The sequence below is a fragment of the Jaculus jaculus genome, chromosome 2, assembly GCF_020740685.1.
Source record: "Jaculus jaculus isolate mJacJac1 chromosome 2, mJacJac1.mat.Y.cur, whole genome shotgun sequence".
Classification (NCBI taxonomy): domain Eukaryota; kingdom Metazoa; phylum Chordata; class Mammalia; order Rodentia; family Dipodidae; genus Jaculus; species Jaculus jaculus.
In genome coordinates, this window is record NC_059103.1 from 183475518 (window position 1) to 183497150 (window position 21633).

General features: G+C 38.6%; 1 protein-coding gene across 7 annotated transcripts in view; it reads right to left on the minus strand.

Moving 5' to 3' along the window:
* The window catches only part of Csmd3 (CUB and Sushi multiple domains 3), a 1124273-nt gene that overhangs the window by 656363 nt on the left and 446277 nt on the right, over positions 1-21633 (minus strand). For all 7 annotated transcript variants that reach the window (XM_045143269.1, XM_045143267.1, XM_045143265.1 and 4 more), the window contains one exon: positions 9074-9198. In XM_045143269.1, the coding sequence (XP_044999204.1) occupies positions 9074-9198 (125 nt within the window). The remainder of the gene's footprint in view (positions 1-9073; positions 9199-21633) is intronic.

Consider the following 21633-nt stretch of genomic DNA (forward strand, 5'->3'; position numbering starts at 1 on the left):
CATTTTGTCTCCACTATATTTCAAGTCTAATAGCTTTAAAAATTGCATTTGTTAGAAGGTGAATTATTTCACTCTTTGTTTTGCTGTCCTCGAATTTCCCAGAATTTTTAATTGATTTTCAGAAGTAAGATATTTCTCACTTAATAGTCTTTATAAGTGTATTTTTTTAATTTTTTGTTCATTTTTATTTATTTATTTGAGAGCTATAGATAGAGAAAGAAAGAGGCAGACAAAAAGAGAATGGGCACGCCAGGGCCTCTCCAGCCACTGCAAACGAACTCCAGACATGTGAGCCCCTTGTGCATCTGGCTTAACATGTGTCCTGGGGAATCGAGCCTCGAACCTGGGTCCTTAGGCTTCACAGGCAAGCGCTTAACCGCTAAACCATCTCTCCAGCCCTATAAGTGTAATTTTTAATATGTAGCAAATTCAATAATCACAGTATTGTTACTTTATTTTTCCTAAGATACATGCTTGACAACCAACATCACATTAAGGTTGCGTTGTGTGACATGATCCTCTGAGTGAAATGAATATTGCCAGCTTTATTAGAAGCTCCAACTGCTGGGGAAGTGGTCCAATATGGCCTGTTGATTTTCCCAAACAGAAGGAGAGAGGGTCTTTTCATCTTCACCTAAAACCTCAGTCTCCTATGCATACCACACCAGCTGTATGCAATGATGCATGAGGTTTCTAGGCCTACGGAAATAGAAGATATGGAGGGTGGAAGACCAAATTAAAGCAAGCTTCATCTCTACAGCTGTGGAAGATTGACATCCATGCTCAGGTGAGACCTTTTGATGCCATGGCTGCTTTGGGGTCTCCATACTACTAGGTCACTTCTTGCCCAGGTTCTGTGAGGAAACAACACACCTTCACTGATGTTCCAGGGTTAACTTTGGTGGAATTGCCCTTTAGTGTCTCCAGGGTTCCTTGCCATGAGGAGCAAGAACTCATCAGTTTCTCACTAGAAAAAGTGTTTGTGAAACAGTGTATAACGACAATAAGAAAACTCTTGGAAACAAATATTTTTTAACTTGGTATAAAATCATAATTTGTCTCAAATTATGTATTAAAGAGCCAAGAATCTAAACAACTTTGAAGTAGCTTGAATAACAACAAAGACTTTGGGGAATAATAAGTTTGACATTGTTTTTAAAGCTGATATGCAAAACATAGTTTCCTAGAAAAAAATATTTTGATATTAATAGTAGTAAATTATTGCCTCTGAGTCTTGGTGTGTCAAAAACTGTTATAGACCCTGGAAATGATATTGAAATAATAATAATCATGATATGAGCCTAACAACTCAGAAAGTCAGCAACCACTATTGAGAGTATGTATAACTGACACTGGAAGAGGCCCATGACTGTCTCCTCATGGACATACCCACATGGACATCACAAACCAGAAAATGGAGAACCAAGTAAATGAGAGTAAATGAAGTAAATGAGAAATGTACTATATGCTCAGAAGACTACTGAATTACTAATGAAAAACTCTCTTGATAATCGTAGATTCTGTATACATATATCAAAATAGAACTTTGTTCATTATTTCCATATAAAAACTGAAGCTAGACAGGATACATTAATATAGTTCTGATCAATAGCTGGAGGAATATGACAGAAATGCAAGATTTAAAATTGTTCATTAGTTTTGAAATTTAAACGATCTTCTTACTAATAAGGGGTCTATAAATTTAGCACTTTAATTTTGTTCAAATAACATTTTAATAAAATCTTACTACAACATGTTAATTGGTATAAGTAGTAGGGATTTTTTGCTACTGAAAATTATATAATAAATTCAAAAAGTATTGTTTTTAGAGAAAACAACCACTAAGAAATATGAATGTGTGATAGGCTTCCGTATCCCTACCATCTGCTTGTCTTCTCTACCATATGTCCCTCTATTAACTGCTAATATCACCCTTATTATGCATCATTTCTTCTGTAACATTATTCCATGAAACTAAGAAGGCATCAGCCACAGCTACTGAAAAACACCTGCTATGTATGTTTCTGGATGATAAATTTCAGCAGGCTCTGACTCGCTCTTGGGCAAAATTTTCTAATTGTTTAGCATCACAGGAAGCAATCTATGAGAACAACACTTTTGCCTTCAATGATGACATTACTAACTTCTTAAAGTATTTGTTATAATTAAATAGATCTTACCATAAATCAGACTGAATGTTAATCTAGCAAAATATATATGTATAAAATATGTATGTAATGGTCAATGGGCTAGACATTATCAATATGAATAAAATATGAGAGATATTTAAAGAAATGTGAAAACTTTATTATGTTTACAGTTGTTAACTGGTACTGGTTCATGAAGGTCATAGCTCTTATGTTTGACCAGCAGTTACTTGCAATATAATATATAAACACATTGCTTTTTCTTTGATGTGAGAACTTAATTGAATCTTATTTAGGTACTTTTATTTATTCACAGACATCAGATGGATAAAACACATTGATAGCTCATTCTTCTTAGCAATAACTGAAAGAGATCCATTCAAAATTCAAATACTTTAGAAGCATTGATTGTGGTTGTTCTTTCTATGGCAGTTTTGGTCAAAGAAGAAAGTTGATGGTCCATGAAAGAAGCATAGTCAAAAAGAAAATGTTACAGGCTCTTGCCAAACCTCTTGATTTTCCATCAAAACTGGATGGTAAGAACTGATTTCTAAAGACCCCACATGCTTGAACTGAAGGTCACTGAGAAATCAAGCTAGGACAGAGCTGGAAGCCTCTTCCATGTTGACTATCTGTCAGCTATCAGGACACTAAAAAGAACTATGTCACATGAAGCCTGTCTGGGAGAGATCTCAATATTGGTCTTAACCAGCAGTGGATCCCACAAGCCATGAATATGGCCATCCAGGCAAAATGTGCCAACTTGTGCAATGGCCCTATGTCTATTTTATAGGGGAAACCAATTGCTCTCTGATTGGACTAAAGACCAGATTCATAGAAGTGAATTCAGACCTGCTACTGAAAACCTAGCCAAAAGCCTATGGCTAGGAAGGTCATAAGGCCTAAAGGGGAAACTACTATTACTTGCTAAATGCCTGTCCACCAAATTCTGAACACTTAGGTTAATGTCCTTATGTTAATGCTACTTTCACTTTTATGTAGAGAAGCTCTTTTTTCAGATTGTGGTGACCACTGGGGTGACTTTAAAGAATTAGCTCATGTGTAGCATAGCAGAAACACCCCAACTTCAGTCCTCCTATACTTTTTTAATTTCCTGTTAAATTTCAGGATGTAGACTAGCATTTTCAATAGATTTGTTATCTGCCCTTGCTCATAATTTTTTTATTTGCTATGATGTAGTACTGTATATGATCCCACCATTTTTATAGATAAAATATACTCAGTTGAAAGTAGGTACATTACTTAAGTAGACTTGTATATGAGACAGAGTCATTTATCATTTAAATTCATATAATTATTTAATTTTACTAGTTTACAACCCTAGAGGACTGCCTTACTAACCACAAAAAGTATAAATTGAACTTTTTGCCACTCAAGAAAGTTCCAGTTTTAGAATACATTGAATTTCCAAAAAGATAATATTTGCTTTCATAATTGTAAACTGGTAACTAATTTGTATACATTTCACATTTAGGGACTAAGAACCACTGTCTGATTTGTGTAAAATCATTAGCATTAAGTTTTGAATTTCTCCCTTTTAATTTATAATTTGCTGTCTGTGTGAACTTTTGATCCTTTTAAAAATCATTATTTCTTGATTGCTCTACCATGCAATGCATAGATAGCAGCCATATTAATAATCTCTCAAAGGTGCAGTGCACCGATACTGCTGTTTATGCTGCTCTCTGGCAGAAGCATATTTATTCCATCCAAGCACCCATGAGACATGAGAATGATTCTTTGTTCAGACTCACAGTGGAGAGTCATTTTAAACTTCAATTATTATTTCAGCACACTATGTCCATTACTGCTTCCAGCACTACAGTAGTTTCCATCAGTAAAATGTATTTTACAAACCACACAATGTGTGCCTTGCAAGCAATGAACAAATAAAACTTTGCAGATGTGGTTAATAATTGTAGAAATGATGCAAATTTAGATGAAATGATAACAATGTAAAAATATGGAATACATGAGTTCTATACCTCCCAGTTAATGAAGGTTGAATGAAAATGATATATAGATATTCATGACACTACAATCTATCTTAGAATCTAAGACAATGAAGAAACATTAACATTCAGTGAGCATTTCTAGGATGGAATTCAGTGTAGAAGTTCTTTCTGTGATGTAGAGTTTATGAAAAGTAACAAAATATTTATATTACTTATGTCTTTGAATTAGTTACAATCATTAATGTAATTCATTATTTTTGAATAATGTTTTATCACTTTATTTTTACTACATATACATATATATATATATAAACTTAATATATATATATATATCTTAAATTAAATGAAATGTTTATGATTTCTTATGTGAGATGATTGTGTTCCCACATTAACATTAACCTGTTTCTGTTGAAAAAATCATTTAATTTCACATACTTTTTAGCTAAAAAAAAAATGCACACATCAAATTCAAGTAAGACTGAGGCAGAATGCTTAAAACAAATGGCTGGAAAACCATGCTGTTTTCCTTGAGTGCTGGAATTTAACCTCAAGTGATGGAAACCACAGAGCACCAATAAATCTAACTACTACAAAACATATTACTCAGTGTACACTTCACAAAAAAAATGTAAGATATTTTATGTTACAAAGCCAAGGAAATGATTTCATTCCTTATGTCAATTGTCTAGATTATTTTGTGAAAAATGTGTGTGTGTGTTTGTGTGTGTGTGTGTGTGTGTGTGTGTGTGTGTGTGTGTGTGTGTACACCAAAAGTTTCCTTTTATGTTTGGCTGCTATGTAATTTAAATATAATATATAAGCCATCCTTTAAAGTTTTTATACAATTCTATGCAAACTTTAATAAAGTTTTTGTTCATGTTGCTTTCACACAGAACCTCATGGAGCCCAGGGTAACTTCAAGCTCATTATGTAGCTAAGGATGACTTTCAACTTCAGGTTCTTTCCTGCATCTTCCATGTGCAGAGATCACAGTAGTGCCGCTCCACCTGCCTTCGTATAGCTATTTTTACTATTTATTTTCAACATGATTGCACCATACATCATTTTGTAAGCACTCCAAATGAGAATGAAAAGCAGTAAACATGTATATGGGACAAAAACTTTTACTTGAGCATGACAGGTCCTCAGCTTGGGTTGGCATTGCCATGTGAGTAGAGTAGTTATAAGATAGGCAATTGCAGAGGATAGCCCATTTACCCAGGGCACCAAATATTCCTTTCCTTACAATGCACCGAGCTACTTATTGGCAACTTAGGACTTGTATATACGTTACGTACGTCTCATTCATGCCCACTTTAAACAGTGGAAACTAGTGATTTCCCTTAGCAACTCTTAATAACACCACATTCCTATTCAAATATGTTCCAGGACATACATGGGATCAGGATACAGGGCCTATCCAGTTTGGACTGGTGCGGGAGCATACACAGTTAGGAAAACCGTGTCATTTGAGGACAATTAAGTGGAGATATGATTAAAATGGATGCATCTTAAAAGATATTTGTAATAGAGAATATTTTATATAACAGAATCCTATCAATAAAAAGAGAGAATTATCAAACCATGCACTTATGCAACAAAACAACATCCCCAAAGAGTAATCTGTTGCTCTTGTGCAATTTAACTGAAGAAACCCACTGCTCTCCTGTAGTATATTTCTCCCCCCTTTTGAATTTCCTTTGTCCTCTATTAAAGCAAATTGCTGCACTCCTCTTTGTATGCATAACCCAAATCTTTAAGGAAATGGCAGAAACCTGGAAACATCTAGCCACAAAGCATCAGTAACATATGCATTGCTTTAATTTTATACTTCTCTTATCCATTTTAATGCTCTGAAATCTGGCTTCTACTCTCCTTCTTACAAACAGCCTTTTCAAACACTTTGCTATTTTCACGCCCTTTGGGCAAGTGACTGAATGTCTCTAGGCCTTATGATCTTCATTTCTAAAATGGAAATATGGGGCCTCCATCAGTTTGTTTTGAGGATTAAATGAGACATTATATACACAGTGCTGCACATCATGCCCAGCACATCATGATGTTAAAACAACGTTGTCAGCAATGACAGTGTTGTACTAACCTTGGGTATGCTCCCACGTAATTCTTTCTTTCAGTTGTGTTATTTCAGATGTGTTAATTGCACAAGATTTTTCCGCTCAGATATACATTAACATCAGATTTTACTCTTTCTTGTCACTTCCTCTTTCTATATCCAGCCAATCCTGAAATATGTTTCCCCAGATCTTCTCCCTTTCTATTTTTTTTTTTAGCATAGTTCCATCTGAAAAGAATCAAATTGCTGTTCCCTGAGTGAGAGCTGCAAGGACAGTGAGGGCTGTCACACTTAAAAAACGCAGCAGTGACTTTATTAAACCTAGCCACCAGCACAACACAACAGCACACAAACATTTGTGAATGCCAGGGGGTAGATTCTAAAACACAGCTTCATGCAATTGAAAAGAATGAGCTACACATAATGGTAAGCACCAAGCACTAGGGGAACAGAGACAGGAGGATCACCACAGACCAGCCTGCTCTTCGCATGAGCTGTGGGCCAGCTATGGATACTCTGCAAAACTTTCACACACACGCACCCACACATAGTTTAGAGAGATGGGATATAATGTAATTTGTATGGATTTTTTTTTTTCTTATTTAAAGACATGCTATAAAAGTGGGACCTATGGAAAAGAAGGGGGTGAGATGCACAGGTTTTTATGGTTAGCAGTCAAACTGAAAGAAGAAAAGGAGCAAGCAAGCAGACCAGATGGCAAAGAGGCAGTCAGAAGGTGGCACTTCTCAACAGCGAAAAAGCTAAAAGCAGACATAACATTGGGTAATATATTCAGACTTTGTCTCAATGAAATCATAGTTACCTCTATTCTCTGTTAACACTCAGTGACTGGTGTTTAAAATTGAGAGGCAGCTTTCTATTGGACTTGCATAAACCATAGGTTCTTCATATTTGAAAACCTGCCTGACTCCAATGGCATGGCTCTTGAAAACCTTGATGTTGATGTCCAATTCTATTGGCATGTGTGTTGGTTTGAATAGAATAGATGGCCCCCAGTATATTCAATTCTTTATTTGTTTGTAGCTTGCATTTGAAACCACTTGGCTGGAGGCAATGTCACTGGGTGGATCTTAAGGTGTGGTGGTGGGTTTCAGATTTGAATCTAAAGATATGCAAAGTGTGCCTAGCTGGAGTTCCTGAAGTGTGCTGTGGCTTTTGACTTTTAGGCTTGTGCTTTTCTTCCTCTTTGCTTGGGCCTGTGAAGGCAGACCAGCTTCTTCTGCTATGATAGAACTTCTCCTGGATCTGTAATTCAATAAATACCCTATCCTCCATACCTGTACCTGGTCTGGAAGTTTATCTCAGGGAACCTGAAGCAGTCTGCTACAGCATGCTAACCTTTTATTATCTAAATACAATCATGCTGATGCTGTAAATAATTTCTATGACTTATAATCAGGTATTGTTTATACTGTGAACTGGTTACTAGAATACAAAGACAGACAGAATGGACATAATTTAATACATTAGAACACACAGTTAAAAAATTAAAATCTAAGCAATTTGTTCTAAAATGTTATTTATTTAAAGTAATTAAGGCTTTATCTATTTTCATGATGTATACTCTCTAAAAACCCATATTTTGTCTCGAGTTATGTGATTGCATCTATTTATAATCAAGTTGAAAGGCAAGAAGTTGCATTCTTAAGCATAGGCTGCTAAAGTTTAGAAGAAAAAGAACTTCATTTTATGTTTATGGAAATACCTTAGTTTAAGAAGTATGGTTGACATGAAAGGCCCAAGAAGTCAGGAGTCTAGAAATACTATCACACTCCAAAAGGAGCTTTAGCTCCAGCCTCCTAAGGGGCCCTGCATACCTCAAACTCCAGGCCCTATGCTCTGCCAGGAAGCAGGTAAAAGTCACCCTTCTTATTGTGGATAAAAGGGCATAAGACAGGCCCTTGAGGATGGGAAGTGAGTAACTGATTAAACTGCTTATCTGGCTTCTGTAAACTGCTCACACCATAAAAGAAAAGCCCTAGTAACCTGTCTTAACTACACTTTGTCACCCCCATTCAGGAGCCCGCACAAATGCTGACCGCCCAGGTTATAGGAAACTGATTGGTCCTCGGATCATGGGCTTGGGTAATTTAAGATGATTGGCTTAGAAACTATAGAGTGGCGCAAACCGACAGGCCCGCATTGTGCGGGCTCCTGATGCTAAGAAACGATTGGTTTTAATGCACAGGCTTTATTAAAAACCATATAAAAGCTGTCCTGTTTCTGCATCCAGGGCTCTGCAGTCCTCTACCCATGCATGGTGTATGACTGTGGGCCCCAGCGCACTTGGAATAAAAATCCTCTTGCTGTTTGCATCAAGACCGTTTCTCATGAGTGATTTGGGGTGTCGCCGTACCCAAGAAGAGCATGGGGTCCTCACCTCCAGGGTCTTACAGACATATATTCTCAAGTATATATCTGTAATCAGTAATTACTGCCCATTTGTAAACTCCAAGCACTCATTGGGTGGTTTTTTTTTTTTTTTTTTAGTTAAACCACAATAATTGAGCTTCACCTCCATTTTTCCCCTATAAACAATTAAATGGCATAAACAAGTAAATGAAAAGGTCAACAAGTAGCAGTGGAATTCAGATTTTTAATCATTGCCTCACAGAAAGTGTAATTGTGATGATTTTTTAGAAGAACAAAACATTTCCAGTGCCGTATAATATACACCTCATGTTTCAGTATATTATATGATTATGAGATTAGAAATTCCTGGAAAACCCAGCACAGTGAGATTCAGATTCTTAAAAAATGTTGACAAATATATGAGTTAAATGATTCCATACAGATTATAGCTTAAATATTTAATAGCAAAATAGAGCAAATAAAGTAAACCTAAAAATATTTACCTTTACATACAGGCCTATGGTCACTCCAAGCAGCAAACACCTCAGCAATCCGTTGACAAGTGATACTCTTTGCTCCCTGTAGGACATAGTCTTCATCACAGGAAAACTGAACAGTTGATCCAAGGCTACAATTAAGCAAATGATTTTTTAAAACATATGGTTAGAAAGATACTACATACAGAAAAGATTCATATCTACTGGCATTACCCAAGGTAGCAAATATGCTGCATATTTAACTAATATTTAATACAAAAATGTAAAAATGTATCTTACAGAGGTATGCATTAAAAGTAAAAAATACAAAACAGATGTGTTTTCTGAGTTAATAAATGAAGTAATTGATAGATATTTAAAGTCACCATCAAATTGAATTAGTGTAGATGAGTTCACCATTCTAACATGGACTTGAATCTGTATGTAAGGTTGACATCCTGACTGGAACTCCAGATCTTGGCTTGCATCACAAGCTTCTTTAGAGTGAATTTACAGGATGTAGGTGCTTAGAAACACCTTTGAATAGGCTATTACAGATGAAGAACACAAAAATATCTGGCAACCACCTACCAGGGGATATCAGTGAATCATCTAGGACCTTCTCAGGTGGGTTACAATAGGGCAGCAGGGGCAAGTGCTAAGGCCACAGAGGCAAGGGAGAGCTGTAGTCTTGTACAAAGAGATTCCTGAAATCCAACCGCAGCTCTCTGATCAGTCACCAGGCCAGAGTGGCAGCCACATGTGGAACTTTCAAAACCAGTGTATCTATGGCTACAATTCCAAAACCAATCTGGACCAAACTCAAAATAGAACTCTCAATGAAGATCCTACAAGGGCAAACAATTCCTTCCTCCTTAACAAATAAGACTTTTACCCCAACTTGGGCAGACCACAAGGCCCCCAAAAAGTGAGACAATCAGAGACAACAAACTGAGAAACTGAGAGACCTCCACAAAGGCTGCTTGCTTCCAGTCACAAAAAAAAAAAAAAAAAAGGTTTGAAGGCAAGCACATTAACCACTAAGCCACCTCTCTAGCTTCACAATTATAGTCTTAAATATTAGTGGTCTTAAGTCACTCAACAAAAGACACATGTTAACAGAATGGATAAAAACAGAATGGATCTTTCTTTCTGGTGCCTTCAAGAAACCCTCCTCATCATCATTGACAGACATGTCCTCAGGGTGAAAGAATGAAAAATAATTTTCCAAGCAAATGGAAATAAGAAACAAGAAGTTGTAGCTATATTAATTTCTGAGAAAAAAAGACTTCAAACTAAAATTAATAAAAAAGGACACAATAGGCCACTTTTTATTCATCAAAGAACAATCCAACAAGAGGACATCACAATCATAAATCTATGAGGACTAAACACAGGTGCACCACAAGTTCATAAAACAAAAGCTTGACTACAAATCAGAAATAAACTCAATACCATCATAATAGGGGACTTTAATACCACACTATCATCAACAGACAGATCATCCAAGCAAAAAATCAACAGGGAAATAATAGACTTAACAACACCACAGATAAACAAGACTTAACGGGCATCTATACAACATTCCACACCAACCCACAAAATACACATTCTTCTCAGTATCCCATGGAACCTTACCCAAAATAGATCATATATTAGAGCATAGAGAATGTCTCCATAAATTCAGGAAAACTGATATAACTCACTGAATTCTATCAGACCACAATGCTATAAAACTAGAAATTAACAATAAGAGACACAACAGAAATTTCACCAGCTCCTGGAGCCTGAGCAACACACATTTAATAATGTATGGGTGGAAGAAATCAAAAAGGAAATTATAAAATTTCCAGATTTAATAAAAAATGAAAGGAATAAATAAAAGAAAATGAAAATATAATATACCAAAACTAATGGGACACAATTAGGGCAGTCCTAAGGGGAAAAGTCATATCACTGAATGCCTTCATAACAAAGACAGAGTGATCTCAAATTAATAACCTAACTATCCACCTAAACGCATTGTAAAAACAAGAACAATCCAATCCTAACAATGCCAATGGAAAGAAATAATTAAGATTTGAAAAGAAATTAATGAATTAGAAATTAAGAAAACAAACAAAACTGATTAAATGGAAAGCTTGTTCCTTGAAACAATAAACAAATTGACAAACCCCTGGGCAATTTGAACAAATAATCAAATAGAAATCTCAAATCAGCACAATTAAAAAAGAAAAGGGAGAGGTCACCAAAGACATCAATAAAATTGTAAGAATCATCATCATCAGAACATACTTCCAAAACCTCTACTCCAGGAAATTGGGTAGTCTGAAAGAAATGTATGAATTCCTAGACACATGCAACCTACCAAAACTAAACTCAGAGCAGATTAATCTCCTAGACAAACCTATCACATCCATTAAGATTGAAAATGTAATCAAAAAACCTCCCCTACATTTCTGGATAATGGCACATGCAGGAGCCACAGATTGTTACTACAAACAAAATTCAGTTCCAGGGATAGGATACCTTCCAGACAGTTGTTGGCCAGGGAAGCCCATGGTACCCCCAAAACATTATAGGCCATTCCAAGGTTCTTGGTTTCCTGCCAGAAATAAATAGTAAACCCTATTGCTGAAGGCTTGGGCTACAAGGTCATTGAGAAATCAAGCTGGCACTGAGCTGAAACCCTCTTCCCTGTATACCAGCTGTCAGGAAGCTGGAAAAAAAAAAAAAACAAACTATGCTGTATGCAGCCCTATGGGAGAGATAAGTCACCAGTGCTTATAAACAACAGTGGATACTGCAACTGTTAAATTTGGTCAGCCAAGGCAAATGACTCAAAGGATGCAATAGTGGCATGTCTGTTATGGGGAAACAAAGCACTCTCTAACTGGACTGGAGGCCCACTCCATGGAAGGGAATACATAACTGTAATTGAAAATATAGTCATAAGCCTACGGTAGGTGAGGTCATGAGGCCTAGGAGTATAAGGCCTGCTGTTGTTGGGCTAAATACATATATTATGATCACCAAACCGCTCTGTAAGCACTTTCCTTAATGTTCATACCCACATATTAATGCCACTCTCACTTTTGATTATAGAAGCTTCATTTTTGAGATGGCAGTGATCACTGAGATGACTAAAAGGCACCACAGGGCTAAGAAGTGACAGAGGAGTATTTAGTACTGAAACATCTTTAACTCATCCTCCCAGGCTTAGTGTCCATTATGGAAGAGGTGGCTGAAAGAATGTAAGAGACAAAGAAAGGGTAGAACTGTTTACATTGCAATCTTCCACACACAATTTGGCCTTAATATACATGATTTTACAGTGCCCAGTACTACCTACACAAGACCGTGATAATAGAAGGAAAATATGTTGACATCAAAATAAAAGAGAGACTAATTGTGAGGGGGAAAGAATAGAGTGGATTTGTGAAGGGGAAAGTGGGAGAGGGGAGAGACTTATCATGGTCCATAATTTTAGAAATTGTCAATAAAATAAAATAAAATTTAACAACTTCCCAGAAAGAAAATTCCAGGACCAGATGGCTTCTCAGCTGAATTCTATCAAATTCTATCCTTCACTGAAGAACTGAAACTGCTTTTTCTCTAACTGTTTCACAAAACTGGAGAACAGGAAATGTTCCCACTTCCTTTTTATGAAGCTAGAACTACTCTAATACTAAAGCCTGACAGAGACACAAGAAGAAAAGAAAACTATAGGCCTATATCCCTGATGAATTTTGAGGCAAAGATCCTGAACAAAATCCTCACAAACTGAATTCAATAACACTTCAAAAGAATTCTCCAACTCAAACGAGCATGCTTCATGCAAGCTATTCAGGAAGGGTTCTATGTATGGAAATCAGTTAATGCAAATCACCCCACAAATCAGCTTAAACACAAGAACCACATGGTGATATCAATAGATGCAGAGAATGCCTTTGATATCATATAACATTGCTCCATGATAAAAATGCTGAAGCGAAGATGCATGGATGGAATGTACCTCAACACTATAAAGGCTATATATGAAGCTCCTAAAGTCCTAATAATACTTAATGGGGGAAGACTCAAGGAGTTCCCACTGAAATTGGCAACAAGACAGGGGTGCCCCCTCTCACCGTGGCTCTTCCACATAGTACTACATGTCCTAGCAATAACATAGGAGAAAGGGAGAAAAAGGCATCCTAATTGGAAAGAAGTCAAGTTAGCCCTATTTGTAGATGTCATGATCCTATACATAAGTGACTTAAGTTTCTGTCTCAAAATTCTAAAGGTGATAAATTCTTTCAGCAAAGTGGCAGAATACAAAATCAACACAGATTTTTTTTTTTTTTTAGTTGTTGTATATGTTAAGACAAATATACAAAGAAAGAAGTAGAAAGGATGTCCCATTTTTCCCAAGCCACAAAAATATCAAATACCCTGGAATAACAGTAACAAAGGATGTGAAAGACCTGTATAATAAAATCACTGAAGAATGAAAATGAGGAGGACATGAAAAGATGAAAAGACTTCCCATGCTCCTGGAGAGATAGAATTAATATTGTGAAAATGGCAATTCTACCAAAAGCAATATATAGGTTAAATGCAATACCAATAAAAATTTTAGCATCACTTCTATCAGAGATAGAAAATAATGATATCAAAACTAATATGGAATGGCAGCAGCCTTTGGATGTCCAAACATATGCTCAGCAAAACAAACTCATCTGGAGGCATCACCATACCTGCTCTAAAGCTACTCTACAAATCCATAGTAATAAGATGACATGACACTGACATAAAAACAGATATATAGACACATGGGACAGAATGGGAAACATGGCCCTTAGTTCAAGTAACTACAATTACTTGATCTTGGACAAAGGAGCAAAAGCATACACCAAAAAAGAAAAGCATCCACAAGAAATGGTGCTGTGCATAACACATGTAGAAAAATGAAACTAGACCCACTCATGTAACCATGCACAAAAACCAACTCCAAATGAATTATAGACCTTCATATAAGACTTGAACTCTTAAGGCACTAGAAGAAAAAAAAGAAGAAAAAAAGAGGGGGAACTCTCCACAACATAGGAATGGGGAAAGATGTCCTAAACAATACCCCAGCAGCCCAGGCAATTAAACAATCACTCAACCAGTGGGATCTCATGAAGCTAAAAAGCTTTTGAACAGGCATACTGTAGATAAAGTCAACATATCACCCATATAATGGGAGAAAATCTTCACCAGCTATACCACTGACAGAGGCCCAATATCTAGAATCTACAATAAACTAAAAATACTAACCAATAAAAACTCAGTCCACTTAAAAAAATGTGGCAGAGAATTGTATAGGGAGTTCTCAAAGGAATCAGTATAAATGGCTATTACATACTTAAGGAAATGTTCAATATCTTTAACCATCAGGGGAATGAAAATTAAAACAATTTTGAGATTCTACCTTACTCCAGCCAGAATGACAATCGTTAAAAAAAAAAAAAAAAAATTATTTTATTGAGGATGTGGGTGTGGTAGTTTGATTCAGGTATCTCCCATAAACTTAGGTGTTCTGAATGCTGTTTGGCACCATCTTCTATTGCTGTTGTCTGCCTGATGTTGGCGAGGAGGTGATGGCTAACCTCTGCTCATCCCATCATTTTTTACTGCCATCATGGAGCTTCCCCTCAAGTCTGTAAGCTGAAATAAAGTTTTTTATTTTTATTTTTTATATATAATTTGTCCAATAGGCTGCTCTCAGTCAGGTGATTTCTGCCAGCAATGAGAATTTGACTGCAGTAGTAATGTTGCTTTGGAGAGTGGGGTCATTTGCTGCTAGACACCTTACTGTGTGGCTTTGACCTTTAGAAGCTCATATTCAAGAGGAATGTAGATACTTTTGAAACTTTGGCTTAAGATATGCCTTGCAGCGCTGCAAGTATAGCATGATGGACTGTTCTGGCCAGAGTTGAAAGACCTGAATGCTATAAGAACTAAGGACTGTGAGGTTTGCCTTATGAAGGTGAGAAAGAACTTTGCCTGGACTGGGATAGAAGCAGTTTGTGTGAGTGGCTTGCTGTTATTCATGTCCTGAGTGGTTTTGCAGGTTTTCTTTGAGTGGAAACAGACTGGTGTGAGTGGAAGGATATGGCTCAGAGAAAATGAAATCTTTGGGTGAACTACTTCCCATTCAGCTGCAATTGAGAGATTATGACCTATATTGGGGAAACTAAAGAATACAGACTCTTTTGAAGAGGCCTAAATGCTCAAGAAGTGTCCTGTTCTTCAAAGTATGCTTTAATCCTCCCTGGATTAAAAATTTGGCACCCTACCTCATATCATGGAGTATAAGAAATGCAGGAAGGAGAGGGTCATTGAATTTGCAATACTGTCTTGTGTTTTGGAAATGGCCATGGACAATGTGAAGCAGGTTTGCTGGGTGCCTGCATGGAGACCTGATGGAGCTATGAAGATGTACCATAGGTTACAGTGGAGAGTCAGTGGCGATGCCAGGACTGCAAGAATGCTACCACAGAATGCTTGGCCCAGGATGAAGTTTTCCAGGACTGTGAGTAGCCTAGCTGGGGGGGGCTGAGTTGGAACTCCATAGACTTGTTTCTGGTTAGAATTATCAGACTTGGAGGCTTGTCACTGCCTAGCATTGTTGGACTTGGAGCTACACAGTTTGATGTTCACTGTGTTTAAATCATGTAGTTTTTGAGTATTTCTCTGCTATGCCCAATGCTATCTTTTGCAGTATAAATGTTTATTCTATGCTATTATGAGTTGGGGGGAATATTTTGGTATTATGGCACAGTTAAAAGATCTTGAACTATAGGGATGTTTGAACATCATTAGGATTGATAAAAACTATGAGGACTTTTAAAGATGGACTGAATTCATTGCATTTTACATTATGGATGGTTATAAGTTTATGAGAGCCAAGGGCAGAATGTGGTGGTTTGATTCAGGTGTCTCCCGTAAACTTAGGTGTTCTGAATGTTGGGTTCCCAGCTGATGGCTATTTCAAAATTAATGCCTCTTAGAGGCAGTGTATTGTTTGGGATGGGATTATGGGTGTTATAGCCAGTTTCCCCATCCCAGTGTCTGGACACTCTCCTATTGCTGTTGTCTACATGATGTTGGTTAGGTAGTGATTTCCACCCTTTGCTCATGCCATCATTTTCTCTGCTGTTGTAAAGTGCCCCTCAAGTCTGAAAGCCAAAATAAACCTTTTCTCCCACAAGCTGCTCTTGGAGAGGTAATTCCTGCCAGCAATTTGAACCTGAATGCAACATGAGGAAAGAGGAATTCTCTTTCATTGTTGAGAATGCAAACTTTTACCACCTCTGTGGAAATCAACATGGGAACTCATGAAAAAAAGATGAAAAGAGAGCTTTCAGTATACCCAGTGATTCCTCTACTGGACATTTACCCTAAAGGTGCGACTTCACTTCAGAGGTATGTGATCAACCATATTTATAGCTACTCAATTCATTATGGCTAAGAAGTGGAATCAACCCAGAAAACCCAGCAGTAGACAAATGGAAAATGAAAATGTGGTAGGTACATTTACACAATGGAATTGTAATCAGCAATAATAAATGATGTAATGAAAATTTTAGAAAAGTGGATTGACTTGGCACAGATCATACTCAGTGAAACCACACAAAAACAGGCAGACAAATGCTACATGTTCTCACATATCTATGGTTCCTACCCTGAAATTGCTTTAGTTGCTGGAATACCTGAAGGGTAACATAAGGACTATAAAATAGGGATGGAAGAGTCACAGGGGAGGGGGATGGGAGGTTGCGGGGCGATAAGCTCAAAACTAAACCCAAAATGAACTGGTACCATAGAAAACTTTCCCCTTGAAGACTAAAAGATATAACCCTCCAAAGGAGTATGGATGAATCATGTGGTAAAAAGGGCCCTGGAAAGGTTGGGTTGAAGCCTAATCTTAAAATATGTGGCTGTGGCCTGTAAAACCCAGTACCAGAAATCTGTTGCTATCCATATTGATCTGTTGGTTAAAAACATCTAAAAAGTCCCCCAAACAAGACAGGCTTTTGTCCAGGTACTTGATTATACACCTGAGGTAAGAGGTAAGACCCTATTGCTGAAGGCAAGACACCAAGTGACCTGGCTGGAATCGGGAAAAGAGCCAGAGCCAGTCCCCAGATGGAAGCCCATTTAGTGCCAGAAAGCACTACATGAGCTAATGGGTGGAGGTGGCCAACAGCCTTGTGAGCAAGTAGTGTTCATAGCTACTCAGAAACAACCAGACTGAGAAGATTTATGCTCCTCTGCAATGGTTGCACACAGTCTAGATGGGTTATCAGTGGGTTCAGATTGGCTAAAAGAGCAGATCATTGGAAGGGAACCCATGACAGAACTGGGAATCAGGTCAAATTCTCACAGAAACCAACACTATGGCTTCCAATGACAAACTCCCAGCAGTAGTTGGCCCAAGGAGGGACTATATCCATCAGAACCTCTTTAAGTTACTGATGCTTATCCCATTTAGCTATGCTGACTTCATTCTTCTACTTCAGAAGGTAGGCATATATGGGGAGGCAAACCACTTCTGGCACCTCAGGCAAGGCCCAGGTGAAACCACAGAGGATGTGGTGAGGTGAACAAGAGTGCTGCTTCCATGGCCAGCCAGACAATTTGTACCAGGGTGACGGAGACAGAGGCGAAGGATGCTCAACACATAGCAAAACAGAAATCCAGGAGCTCCTGAATGCTTCACACTACAGTAGACTTCAAACATACTCAGCATAGTCCAGGAAATTATGCAGAAGGGGGGCTGGAAAGATTGTAAGAGCCACAGGTTGGGAGGGTATACTCAGAGACACCCCTGCCCCCATGACTGACTTCTATTCTCACAAAACATGGCTCACAACCTCATGGGGAATACCATCAACCTCACTGAGGTGGGCCCTCAGCAGTTTGGAGACAGGGAGGAGGAAAATGATGGTACCAATATATGATGTGTCCATTAAAAAAAAAAAAATGTCCTTTTATGTTTTTTACTTGTTTTTTTTTTTTATTTTTTTCTATTTGAGAGAGTGAAAGAGAAAGAAGGAGAGAGAGAGAGAAAGAGAGAGAGGGAGAGAATGGGCATGCCAAGGCCTCAAGCCACTGTAAATGAACTCCAGAAGCATGCACCAACTTGGTCATCTGGCTTATGTGAGTCCTGGGGAATTGAACCAAGCTCCTTTGGCTTTTCATGCAAACACCTTAACCAGTAAGACATCTCTCCAGCCCACAAAACTTATTCTTTTTTTTGTTTATTTTTATTTATTTATTTGAGAGTGACAGAGAGGAGGAGGAGAGAGAGAGGGAGAGAGAGAATGGGCACGACAGGGCTTCCAGCCACTGCAAACGAACTCCAGATGCGTGCGCCTCCTTGTGCATCCGGCTAATGTGGGTCCTGGAGAATCGACCCTTGAACCGGGGTCCTTAGGCTTCACAGGCAAGCGCTTAACCACTAAGCCATCTCCCCAGCCCCACAAAACATATTTTTAATGAAAACCAAGAAGGTTTGGAGAGGAGGATTACCAGTTAAGGCACTTTCCTGTGGAGCGTAAGGACCAGGTTCAGTTCTCCAATACCCACATAAGTGAGATGCGTATGCATCTGGAGTTTGTTTGCAGTAGTTGGAGTGCCCATTCTCCCCTTCTCTCCTTTTCTCTTTCTCTCTCACTTTTCCTTGGGCTTGAGAGATAGCCTATCAATTAAAGTGCTTTCCTGCAAAGCCTAAGGATACATGTTTGACTCTCCAGGTCCCTTATAAGCAAAATGCACAGAGTGATGCAAGCATACAAGATCCGCATGTGTACAAGGCGGTGCACTTATCTGGAGTTTGATTACGGTGGCTGAAGGCCCTAGAATGTCAGCTCTCTATCTCTTTCTCTTTGTCATTCTCTTCCTAGCTCTCAGCTATCACTCTCACTCTCAATCTCTTGCGTAAAAAAGACAGTCTGCTGGGGTTGCCTCAAAAAAAGAGAGAAAGAAAGAAAGGGAATGTTGCAGTCTGGTTCACATTGCTGGTAGAAATCACCCAACCAAGAGGAGCTTCTGGGAAAAAGAGATTTATTTTGGCTTACAGGCTCGAGGGGAAGCTCCATGATGGCAGGGAAAAACGATGTCATGAGCAGAGGGTGGACATCACCCCCTGGCGAATAAGGTGGACCACAGCAACAGGAGGGTGTGCCAAACACTGGCATAGGGAAACTGGTTATAAAGCCCATAAGCCCGCCCCCAACCATACACTCCCTCCAGGAGGCATTAATTCCCAAATATCCATCAGCTGGGGAGCTAATATTCAGAACACCTAAGTTTATGGGGGACACCTGAATCAAACCACCACATTCCGCCCCTGGCCCCCATAAACTGATAACCTGATGTAAAATGCAGTGCATTCTTCTAACTTTAAAAGTCTCCATAGTTTTTATCAATTCCAATGATGTCCATATATCCCCATAGTTCAAGATCTTTTAACTGAGCCATAAAACCAAAAGATAACCTCAAAAAACCCGTAATGGCACAGAATAAATATTCACACTGCAAAAGATGGCAGGGACATAGTAAAGAAACATTCAACCAATACAAGATTTAAAACAACCAGGGCAAACATCAAACACTGTAGCTTCAAGTCCAGCAACTCTAGCCAGTGACAAATCTTCAAGTCCGACAATTCTAACCAGCAACAAGTCTCTGGCATTCCAATTCCGACCCTCCAGCTAGGCTACTCACAGTCCTGGGAAACTTCATCGGGGCCAGCAGCTCCTCGGCAGCCATCTCATGGTCCCGGCATCTCCACTGGGTCTCCACTGCAAGCCACGGTTCATCCTCATGGCCCCATGGGGTCTTTATGCAGGCAACCAGCAAACCTGCTTCACACTGCCCATGGCCATTTCCAAAACACAAGACCGTGTTGCAAACTCAATGACCCTCTTTCCAGCATTTCTTATACTCCACGATAACAGGTAGGGTGCCAATTTGTTAATCCAGGGGGGAATAAAGCAGACTTTGAAGAACAGACACTCCTTGAGCACTCAGGCCCCTTCAAAAGATTCTACATTCTTCTTGTTGCCCCAGCACAGGTCAGCTAGCCCAGTCTCAAAAGTTGTAATCTCTCAGTTGCAGCTGAATGGGCAACAGTTCACCCAAAGATTTTTCTTTCTGTGCCATATCCCTCTGCTCACACCAGTTCATTTCTACGCAAAGCAACCCTGCACAACTTTGCAGGACATGGGCACAAGAGCAAGCTTCTCACACAAACTGCTAGCCCATTCCAAGCACAGCTCTTTCTCACCCTCATGAGCCAAACCTCACAGTCCATAGTTCTGACTGCATTCAGGTCTTGCAGTTCAGACCAGAATAGTTCATCAGGCTGTACTTACAGCACTGCAAGGCATCTCTTAGGCCAAGATTTCAACTCCTTCCACTTTCCTCTTGAAAATCAGCTCCAAAAGGCCAAAGCCACACAGTCAGGTGTCTAGCAGCAATCCCACTCCTCGGTACCACTTTACTGTTGCAGTCCGGTTTGCATTGCTGGTAGAAATCACCCAACAAAGAGGAGCTTCTGGGAAAAAGAGATTTATTTTGGCTTACAGGCTCGAGGGGAAGCTCCACAATGGCAGGGAAAAACGATGGCATGAGCAGAGGGTGGACATCACACCCTGGCCAACATAAGGTGGGACACAGCAACAGGAGGGTGTGCCAAACACTGGCATGGGGAAACTGGCTATAAAGCCCATAAGCCTGCCCCCAACCATACACTCCCTCCAGGAGGCATTAATTCCCAAATATCCATCAGCTGGGGAGCTAACATTCAGAACCCCTAAGTTTATGGGGGACACCTGAATCAAACCACCACAGGGAAGAAAGAGAGAAAGGAAGGAAGGAAGGAAGGAAGGAAGGAAGGAAGGAAGGAAGGAAGGAAGGAAGGAAGGAAGGAAGGAAGGAAGAAAGAAAGAAAGAAAGAAAGAAAGAAAGAAAGAAAGAAAGAAAGAAAGAAAGAAAGAAAGGATTTAAGCAGTGTAGCCTAAGGGTTTGCAAACTATTTTTGCAGGCCAATTCTCCAAAGCTAAAAATGGTCTTTAGGGTTTGTACTGCTTAAAAATAGGTATACATCACATTTTTAAAATGTAACATTAACCTCAAGCTTTCCTGTCTATAAATAAAGTTTTATTGGAATGTATCCACATTCTTTCATTTGCATGGTCTTTTTGGCTGGCAGAGTTGAGTAGCTCCTGTGGAAACTCTCCAGCTCGCAGAGCATAAGATATTTATTATCATTTTTCACAGAAAATGCTTGCATGCTTTTCATCTATGCTAATGATGACAAAAGACCTCAACTAAAGAGTGCAATGCCAAAGGGCACAGGGCTTTTAATGTAGAAAATAAAACCTCCAGGTATTAGAATCTAGGCTCTGAAACCATATTCTGTGTTTTAAAATGTGTGTGGAGGTTTTTCTTCTTCTGTCTTTTACTTTAATTATAAAACATATTAAATCTTTTGACAAGTGTACCAAACAAAAGGTGAAACTCAACAAACTAGCATGCATTACAGATTACAT